General features: G+C 37.5%; 1 protein-coding gene across 3 annotated transcripts in view; it reads left to right on the forward strand.

Annotated features, from left to right (window-relative positions):
- TTC33 (tetratricopeptide repeat domain 33) overlaps positions 1–10,846 on the forward strand; it is a 51,465-nt gene extending 40,619 nt beyond the window's left edge. For all 3 annotated transcript variants that reach the window (XM_058826803.1, XM_058826802.1, XM_058826804.1), the window contains exon 5: positions 7,486–10,846. In XM_058826803.1, the coding sequence (XP_058682786.1) occupies positions 7,486–7,836 (351 nt within the window). In that variant the 3' untranslated portion in view covers positions 7,837–10,846. The remainder of the gene's footprint in view (positions 1–7,485) is intronic.

A 10,846-nucleotide genomic window follows, 5' to 3' on the forward strand; every position in this document is an offset into this window, starting at 1 on the left:
CCCATTTTAGTTTGTACTCATTACTCCTTGTCCTGTCACTACAGTCCCTGACAAAGAGTCCCTCTCCAGCTTCCCTGTAGTTCCCCTTCAGATACTGATAGGTTGCCATGAGGTCTCCACACAACCTTCTCTTCTCCAGGCTGAACAGACCCAATCTTCTCAGCCAATTTTTACAGGGCAGGTGCTCCAGTCCTGTTAGATAAAACCTAAGACAGAAGCTGTGTGTTGCAGATGTGCAGTGTGCTCCCTTTGTTGGTGCAGTACCATATTATGAAATATCTCATATAAATCTATGCATATCTGCATTTCAGCAGTGGTGACATTCCATGGCTTTTGTGGTGTAGAAGGTAAGGGTAGATGGTCTGGTCTGTCTGGATCTTTTCCTTTTAAGTGTATGAAACTGTCACTCTAAATTATGGCTGAGAATTTTAAATGCACTAGTCTCAGGAAAATTAGAGTTTTATTTCCTTCAAGGATCCTAAGTAACTGATGCTGTTTATTCTGTAAAAAATGCTGCAGTTGCTGTAATATCTGTTATAAATAGTAATATACTTGTACTAGTTATACCCAGCAGGTTGATACAACAGATCCTATAAGGTTTTTCTACATAAACAAATGATGAAACACCATAGACAAATCATGGGACTGGGTACCTTGAGTACTGGAGTGTTCATATTATATTATTTATTTATTTTTTATTTTAGAGTAGCACTTCAGGTGCTCTCTTAGAGTGCACCGTGTTGAGCTTAATCAGAAAGGGATCTAATTTATGTATCTGAGACTAGTCGGTGATGCAAAGCATTTTAATTGGGAACAATCAGAGATTTGCATCAAAGCACTTCATTCATCTGAAACACTGCTCTAGGTACTCCTGTAATTGTTAAATTGACCTTACTGCGGTGGAGAGGGAGGGAGGAGGGTTTATCACAGGTAGTTTACCCTGTTAGTGTTTTTGACTGTCTTTGAACAAGGAGCTTGAGGTGTGTAAGCTCCTCATGGTGTCTCCAGTGCTTTGGTATTGTGTGCTCATACTTCACTGCCTTTCAGACTGTAGGTTTAGTGATAAAAACGTTCTCACATACAGAGAACTTGGGGAGTTGTTCTAAAATGCAAATAAACTTCATTGTTTGTTTTTGAACCAAGCGATTTCTAAGGAATCTTAAGAGGTTAAGATTGAAGGAGTTTTAAAATAAGAAATGAGTTCATAGCTATTGAACTTACTGAGTCTTCTTGACCAAGTGGTTTATCCTTTTCCACTAGTCTTTCATTGGCATGATTTTCTGTATTTTTCCCTGTATCATATTTTGTGCAAAGAAAAGTTAATAAAGCATAAATAGCAAGGCTTTTTAGTAATTTTTTTTTTGAGATTTGGTAATTACTACTCTTCTCAAAAACTGCTTCTTCTGTTTCTGTTTCATTTCTCCCCCCATCAACATCTGTCTTCATTACCCACATCCTGCCAAATGGTCTGAGTACTTTTATTACTTCACAATGAACGATACATTTTTTCTTAGGAATGTATTTTAATTTGAAGTTTCCCAAGTCTAAAATGCTGCTTCCAAACAAATCTACTGTATATTATGAGCTGTGTAATAGTAAAAAAGGAAAGATTTGCTTGGATTTAGTTTTTGTCAAGCTTTAGATTTTGTCAATTTTTAGATTTTGTCAAGCTTGGGACAAAAAGAATGAGGTAAATTAGTCTCTTCTAATTTACGTTTTATGAAAGTTGGTTTTTTTCAATTCAACAGTAATACTTAAATGTGAGCAAGGAGGACTTTATCTCTGTCAAAGCAGAAATTCCTTAAATTCTATATATCAATGTGCAGAACACACCTGAATAAACCTGGAATGTGAATGTAGTAACTGTAGAAATATAGTCAGGCTTGCAATATTTCTCTCATTCCATTTCAAATACTTGTTTTTACAAATTACATTTCCTTTACTGCTGATGACATCTTAACTAGTTAACAATTTCACACTAGTAGCTTCATTAGAACAGTTCCTCCCATGAGTCAGGTGAGCCCCATGCTTTGATTAATCAAGGAAAAAAAACCCCAAAACAAACAAAAGCAATATTAAAACAAAAACCCAAAATGAATCACGAGAAGATCAAGGGCTGAATGAAAGCACTGAGTCTCCCACCGTGGAGAAGTTCATCAGCCCTGTGACATGGACATGGTCATGGGCAGTCAGCTCAGGTGGCCCTGCTTGAGCAGGGGCTTGGCCCAGGTGACTTCAGAAGGTCCTGGCCTTCTGAACCGTGGCCATTCTGTGGTTCTGTGACTTCAGCTTTACCCCATTCTGGGTCCCTGTCAAATCTGGAATACTGAGGATCACCAGGTTGAGAGGGTAGATATGTAAGTATGCACCAGTTGTACATGGGTTTTGCTTGATGTTTTGAACTATTTCCACTATTCCTGCTAAGTAGTTAGAGCTTTAGCAGTCCTTAAGTATGACACAACATTTTGTCAAAAGAATCATGCCTTGACAATATGAATCTTCAGATCAGCCCTCTCCTTTCATCTCTCTTGAAAGAAATAGTTTTAGGTCTTTTAGATAATGATGGGAGTTTTTTACTCCCAAAGAGAGAAATGTCTGTGTTTATTGGAAGGCAGCTAATTAACATAACTAATCTGAATTTGAGATAATTTTTAACATTTTAAAAATGTTAGCATTTAGAAGCATATTTTGGTAATAAAAAGGAAATTGGTGGTTGACTGAAAAGTCAAAGTATTTAGGAAATGCTAAGTTAAGAGAGAAAGTATCATGCTTTTTCATTTAAATCAGAGTTCTGTTAAATTATTTTCAGCAGTTTTAATCAGTCCAATGAGTTATTGAGGTAATAGCCAGTAGTATAAGCTTTCCCAGGACGATTCTGTGTTAGTCCTGCCCTGTCCATGTACTACAGAGTTACCCTTTTTTGTTTTTTTGCCCACTGCTGGAAATCATAAATATATTTTTGTGACTTTTAATGCACAAGAAGACAGAGGAGATTTTTATTTTCCATCAAGAAAGCTAAAGGGCAATAAAATCTCCAAAAGTTCAAATACGCTTTTCATATACATTTCTGCCAGGGGTACTCAGGTTTTGCAAGTGCTGGTGGCTGATTTAGCTGACGCCTCCTGTTAGTTACCTTTGTCAGGTGCTTAGGACTTTTGAGAAGTGCTTTTCTCAAAATCGAGACCTTGTAGTTGAAAGCTTTAGCTGAATCAGATGCACAGGATAAGACAAACAGGGATGTTGGAGAAAGTTTATTTGACCATTGTTTTAAAACTCCTGTAATAATTTTAGCAGTATAAGTCGGTAATAAAGAAGTAAATGTTTTGGATTTTCCTGATTCGCAAGGTGAAAGTACTGATAACACTTAAGCTTTATTTTCTTAGGCTAAATATGTCAATTTCTAGGATGGAATTGATTTTTGTGGTTATTGTTTTTTGGTTATCCTGGCTCATATCCTTGCATCTGGTAGAGCAGAGTGTAAGAGGTCTGATAGGCAGCAGCCTTGCAGGGCTGTGCACTGAGGTGTGAGGGCAGAAGATGTGAGGAAGGAGGGCTGTGAAGAAAGGAATTGGTGCAAAATGACATCTGTGAAATCTGTCACTGAAGCAAAAGAAAGTACAAGAGGAGGATAAGGAGGATATGAACTTCTTCAAAAGAGAAGAAGGAAAGTGTGGAAGTGGGGATACCTCACACACATCTACCAGATGTAAACAAAGACCTTTATGCATTTGTAACTTAACCAAATCCCAATAAACATAAGGCAGAAATAGTCTTTCAGATCTGGAAAATTACTATATTTCAAGTACTTTCTCCAGAACATAAGAGCGACAGAACCTTTGAATAGTTTTGTAAATGTAAGAAGTGCAAAATATTGTGTTCACCTCATTTTGTAAGACATCAGAATTACTTTTGATGAAATTTCCAGAGATATTTTTTTTCTTGAAAAGTAGGAAGAATCTGAACAGAAAATTACACAGAAAAGTTCAAGATGACAGCTTAAAGTAAAAAGAAAAAAAAATAAAAATTGCCATTCAGGTTATACCATAGAAACGATTAAACTACAGTGAAAATACTTGAAAGGATGGGATTTTTTTTCCTTGTTTGAAGGAGAGAAATGTCATGAGGAGTCTTTAAACATACTAAAATGTCTTATTTTCCTATTTCATACATTAATGTGATAAATGCTTCTGTAAAAATTACTTATGTTCATGGTGAGTAGTACAAAAATAAGACTCAAATTCCAGTAATATATTGTCATAGAACCATAGAAAGCTTTGGTTTGGAAGGGACCTGTAAAGGTACTCTTTGAACCCTCTGCAGTCAGCCAGGACATCTTCAGTTGGACATTGCTCAGAGCCCTGTCCAACCTGGCCTTAAATGTTTCCAGGGATGGGCATTATCCATCTCTCTGGGCAACCTGTTACAGTGTCTCAGTAATCTCATTGTAGACAATATCTTCCTTACATCAAGCCTGACTCTACCCTTTTTCAGTTTAAAGTCACTACCCCTTGTTCTGTCACTTCATGTCCTTGTAAAAGTCCTTCTCCAGCTCTTATGTGGGTCCCTTACTGGTACTGGGAGGCTGCTGGAAGGGGTTACTGAACCTTTCTCTCTGTGGGCTGGACAGCCCCACTGCTCCCAGACTGTCCTCACAGGAGTTGTACTCCAGCCCCCTGATCCTCTTTGTTGCCTCCTCTGGACTGGCTCCAACGGTTCCATGCCCTTTTTATGCAGAGACCCCAGCTCTGGATGCTCCGGGTGGGTCTCAGCAGAGCAGAGGGGCAGAATCCCCTCCCTCCCCTGCTGCCCACGGGGCTCTGATGCAGCCCAGGACACGTCTGGCTCTCTGGGCTGAGTGCCATGGCTTGTCTGGCTTTTCGTGTATCAGTTCCCCCAAGGGCTGTGCTGAGTGCTGTAAAAAAACACAAGAAAATTTCTGCATTTAACAAAGAAAATTATTAGTTACTTCACTGATGAACATCCTTTGAAAGAGGTCAGAAAGTGTCTGCCAAATGTAACAATATGGCCTAATACGAACTTTGGTAGCAGATACCTCTTAAAACTCTCACCTGGCTTTTTGGGGGGGGGGGTTCTCGTATTTGGTTTTTATGGTTTTATGGTTTTAATTATAGTTTTTGGGGGTATAGTGGCAGTTACTAAGTGCATGTGTCACAGAAATTTGTATAGAAAGTGCAGTCTGATCAGAATTGCCCTTGAAGGCTATGCAAACCAGCAGAGGAGACTCTGCTCATGGGACAAATGGAAGATTGTTTGCTACTTTTTAGCAATAGCTATACTATTTAGTGAGACAAAATGTAAGATGCTTCAAAAATACAGACTTTTCAAATACTGTAATTCCACAAGGAAGAATGTCCTGCAGAAGGTTTTTCATTGCACTTCCCTGCAGAAGCAAAAGCAGATACATAACTGCATGATTTTAAGTCCTGTAGTCTTTACATGCAGGATCTCTAAAATCACAGCTCCTCTTTAAAATGAGGCAAGAAATACTGCTTTTATGTAGTGTCATTGTGTTTTCATATAATGTGACAGGCAATTGGAGAAGGAGATTTACATCTCCATTAGGGGAAGCATTAAAAGTATCACTGTTCTTTTCTTCTGTCTTAGTAGAAATAAGTGGCTTTGGGTGCTGTTCCTCTGGCAACATAAAGTTTTAAATGGATGACAAGTGTGTATTTTTCAGTTTTACATTACTGCTTTCAAATTAATCCCTCCGATCTTTTGCAGCACTTAAAAAATTAATATTTTGTTATTTATTTATAAAAATGTCAAGCACAAAAACTCTTTTCTAATAGATTTACTAAGATGATCTTTTTATGCTGTTTTGTGTGAATCATCAAAGCAGCTTTCATGCTTACCAAATGTTATTTATTGTGTATGAACATAACTATATAGACAGGTTTTAATTAGGGGACTTCTTTCATGAGAAGCTTGAGAGCAGATGGTGGTTGTTTATATTTTGTTTTCAGCTGAAATACAAAAAAGAGCATTTGGTGTTTACTTGTTGTTCACATGCCCCTGAAAATTAAAAGCTAGCAAAGTTGAATAAAGTGACACTGTTTTACAACAACTAAACTTCAGTTCTTCTGTTTAAAGCTGAATGTGCTCCTACACTTCAGAACTGGTTGTGGACCAATAATCAAGCTTTTTTTTTTCCCCATCTGCAATTGAAAGGCTGCCTCCTAAAATGGCAGTAATACTGATAGCATAGGAAGCATTTCTTAAGTCTGATTTTGTATCTCTTTCTTCTGAGTTCCCATCATATGGTGTCCATATGGGTGGACATGCCATCAGAAGGATGTACTATCAGTTTCTGTCAGTGCAGAAGAAAAGTTGTGATTTTCCAAATTATTTGACGTGCTTCAAGTATTTATAAATTACAACAGAATATGTAAACTGTGATTTCCAGTGATGTCTTTTAAGTTTTAATATTCAAGTTGCCAGAACTCTTCCCAAATATCATCCCAATCCATATCATCACAGTTTTCCCATCTTACAGGAGGGCTTCCGTACATGTCATAAAAGAGTTCGGTCACTGAGGTGACCCATTTTCATAACTGCATATAAATGTGAAATACACTTATGCTTCTGTGTACATGTACCTAAATTTGAGGAGGTAGGTTCAGCTGTGACCACTGTTAATATAACTAAAAGACAATACAGTTGTAATTCTTGGTGTAGCTTTTTATCTAGTATTGTGGCGACCTCTTCTTACTTTAGATGGTCACATTTCTTTGTTTTTAACTGCACAACTTCTCTGTTGAGGATTTGTGTTTGTGAGTACTTTCCCAGTTAAACTGAAAGAAAGAAGCATTACTAACTACACTTACTTCTACTAATATTACATTGTTTATAAGATTATGGAAGTTCTTTCTTAGAGCAACACTTGAAGCTTGGAGTTTATTTGGCTTATTCTGAGCATTTACTTATGTGTTTTTGTAAACACATACCTGTTACAGAAACTGTTTGCTATGTGGCTAGTATTAATAGTGTAGTGTTAGGTCTGAATATGAAACCACTGCATTCTAATTTAAAGGCAGCAAAATCAGTTATACTTCAAACTCCAGTCATCCCTTTTCTGTATTTTTTTAAACCATATCTGTCTGCTTTTGCCTTTACCTACATCTGATGATGAGAGAAAAGTAGAATAGGGAACAATCAAAAAAATTGTTTTTCCTTTTACTTTTTTAATTACAATATTGTTTTTCATGGATGAACTCGTTATTTATGCCTTTGTTGCCAGGTACCAAGTTTATTGATGTATTTTTGTCCTTTCAGACACAATTGTTTGGGGGTGAGGCTGCTATTGAACCAAGACAAGGGAGGATTGCTCCAATAAAGACGGGAATTAAATGGCTTTGAGCTTTGCTTAAATGATATATGTAATTTTTTTGTTGTTGTGAATTTTTATGAGAAAGGTGGGCTTTAAAGTCTCCCATCTTTGTTTCTTCCCTGTTCTGCTTATAGGCAATCCGAAGCTTCCAGGTATCCTTACACATCTTTCCAATGAACCCTGAAGTATGGAATGAAGACCTTTCCTGGGCAAGAAAACTACAGGAACAGCAGAAGGCCACAAAGACTGAGTCAGTGCAAGCACTGGCAAAAGGAAAAGAGCTTGTACAAGAGTCGATCCCAGACTATGACTTTGAAAGTGATGAAATTGTGGCAGTCTGTGCTGCCATTGCAGAGAAGGAGAAAGCTCTTTCAGCAGCTAAAACAATGGTAATTGTGTCTGCTTCAGGCACAGTAGAGACTGTTACTGAGCAGGACAATTGTCCTGCAACTCCTGATGAAACCCTTTTCATCAAGGCCCGGTAGGGCAGCCTGACAGGTTGTCATACCCATAGTTAAAAGAACTGCTATTATTTATTGTATTTTTCTTGCTTTGTGTTTGCTCTTTTTTTATTAAATGGTAGGATAGCCTACAAAAGTTGAAGAATTGAGGTTATTTTTCTTTCATTAACTAAAAAAGCAATGACCTGAGTTGTTCTTCCATCCATATTTTTAGAAAAGGAAGCCAAGAGTTGATTCTAGAAATTTTAAATTCTTAAGAACAAATGTAATATTGAAATGCTTGACTTGATTCTAGATAAAGGTGAAATACACAAAGATAAAGGTGAATTCTTGATTCACCTTTATCTTTGTGTATTTCATAACTTTACAAGTTAATTTGTACATTTTCCCAGTAATTAGGAAGGTTTTATTTAAACTGTAAAAGTGCTGTGGTTTATCCCCACCTGTCAGTTCAGCCCAGTGCAGTTGACTGCCTCCTGGTGGAATGGGGGAGAGTATTGAAAAAATGAAAGAACTCCTGGGCTGAGATTGAGACAGCCAGTAGGGAAACCAGAAGCTGCACATGCAAGCAAAGCAAAACAAGGGGTTCACCCATCAGTTCCCATGGGCAGTCAGGTGTTCAACCATCCCCAGGAAAGCAGGGATGGCTTGTGACTTGGGAAGAAACTCTGAATGTCCTCCCTTCCCCTGCCTCCTTCTTTCCCCAGTTCTTTGTGTTGTGCTGTGGGATGGAATATCCCTGTGGTCAGCTGTGCTCAGCTGTTCTGGCTTGTTTCCTCCCAGCTTCTTGTGCACCCCCAGTCTTCTCACTGGTGGGATGGGATGAGGAACAGGAAAAGGTCTTGACCCAGTGCAAGCACTGCTCAGCAATAATGAAAACAATGGTGTGTTACAACTCTTGCCAGCACAGAATTAAAACCTGTCCCCCTCCTTGCAACTCTGAAGAAAATTATCTCCATCCCAGCCAAAACCAGAACAAAAAGAAAACAGGATATTAAAAATTATTTCAATCACTATTAATTAACATTATTTTTCCAGTAAAAGTGTGAACTGTGTTCTGTCATTGACAGTCTTTGTTTTCATGAAGTTTGCTTGTTCTATGGGAAAGTTTCCTGTGCAGTGGGGATGGATTATTATATTGTATGTCTATGTGTGACAGATGTGATTTGTAGCCAAATTGAGTAGAGACCTTTATGTTGCTTTCCTTGGTGAATGGGTTCAACACTTTCTGATGAGATGAAAGGAAGTGCTTTACCAAACAAGGCCCTGAATGCTTAGTTACAACTAAATGTTTCACCAGAAGAAAGATCACTGTTAGTGACTGAAACTGGCCTTTTCTTATCTTTTGTGCTGTGCTATGGACATCACCAAAAGTAGAATGGTGGGAGTAGGAAATAGATATGGCTGAATTGTATTATATTTTGGCCTTTTCTTTCCTCATAAGGCTAATCTGATAAAGGGAGTCAATTTGCTTTTCCAAATTCTTAATGACCTGCCATTAAAAGTATACTCTTAGGGAAAAAAACAGTTTTCCAGGACAGCACTGCTGGAGTCTCCCTTTTTATCCTTTTTGGATTTTGGATGCAGTGGTGGGTAATGAGGCATAACCTAGGAAATTTTTTTAATGTTGATTTTTTTTCAGGGGAGGGTGGCAATTGGTTCCTCACATAGGCAGTTCAGAGAAATGAAATCAGGCTGTTTCTTTGACGTGCTCTGTGCTGAAACTGTTCTCTTTTCATTGTCTTGGAGACATGGTAGAGATGATCACATCCTACTATAGTAACAGTACTGGAAAAAATGGTCAGCTGAGGAATTCCTGAAGAATTCAGTTTGAGAACAATTTTTACTTGATTTTGATAAAATTTTGTATGATAATAGATAGTTTTGTAAACAAGTGGAACTTCTGAAATCAATCACCTTTGCACTTTTTGAGTCTGATTTCTAATTTCAAAATAACACATTTTAAAAGAAAATAATGTTGCTTGAGAAGTATAGTGTTTTTGCAGTGGAAAATGCATTGCAGAAAAATTATCTCAAATCATACTTTCTGTTTATCTGATATCAGAATATCTTCATTTAAGAGGATACATATAGTTTTAAAAAAATACTTAATTGCCCTGTTGTACTAAATTTTTATTAAGTTTTACAAGATTCTCCCTGAATGCTTTTTTGTATGTATGAATTTTTACATCTGTGCTTGCATGAGCACACATTCACACAAAATCACACCTATCTTCTGAGCATTCAAAATAATCAGAACTACAGTAGCCTAAATATATTAAGATATGTAAAACACCATCATGCTACATTTTTATTTCTTCATTAAGTTCAGAAAGATTTTAAGTGCTTACTGGATAGGCACTTAATTAAGATATGATTTGATAGTTTGAATTATTAGAGTTGAAGGATTTCTTAATCTTTCTCCTGTCATCTTAATTTTAGTCAGCCGTAGGAAGCCTTAGTGTGAGAGTGGTTTGGACATATTTCTTCAAAGAAGAAATCTTCTCTGGCTGGAAAAGGACATCTGTGAGATGCTCTAGGATATGTTTTCATTTTGAAGGAGCTCGACTGTATCCACCTCATGTATTCTTCCTTTGCGCTTTGTACTTGCGTCAGTGTTCTGTCTTTACTCATACAGGAAGGACTGCTGCCCTTCTCTCAGAGGTCTGTGTTATCACAAAATCTTTTTCCACTGAAATGATTCACAAAACTCCTATTGACTTCAGTACTGCAGGGCCAGATTGCTGGAGGGGTGTACATCTGCACCATCAGGCTGTGCTGGGCTCGAGGGGTGGTGGCTTCCATCCCATGTACTAAATGTGTTTTCCTTCTGATTAGATTAGGTTATGAATCCTAGATATTGTCAGAACTGTAGTTTTTTGTCAAGCAGTTAAGTTCCTGGGACAGTCTTTTCAAACTGGGGAGAAGTTGAAATATTGATGATTTCAACATTTTTTTTTGTACAGCATGCCATGTTTTGCATGTATGTAATTTTCTGGATTGGTTTGAGGTTTGAATAAAACACTGACTTCTA

The sequence above is a fragment of the Poecile atricapillus genome, chromosome Z (genome assembly GCF_030490865.1).
Source record: "Poecile atricapillus isolate bPoeAtr1 chromosome Z, bPoeAtr1.hap1, whole genome shotgun sequence".
Lineage (NCBI taxonomy): Eukaryota > Metazoa > Chordata > Aves > Passeriformes > Paridae > Poecile > Poecile atricapillus.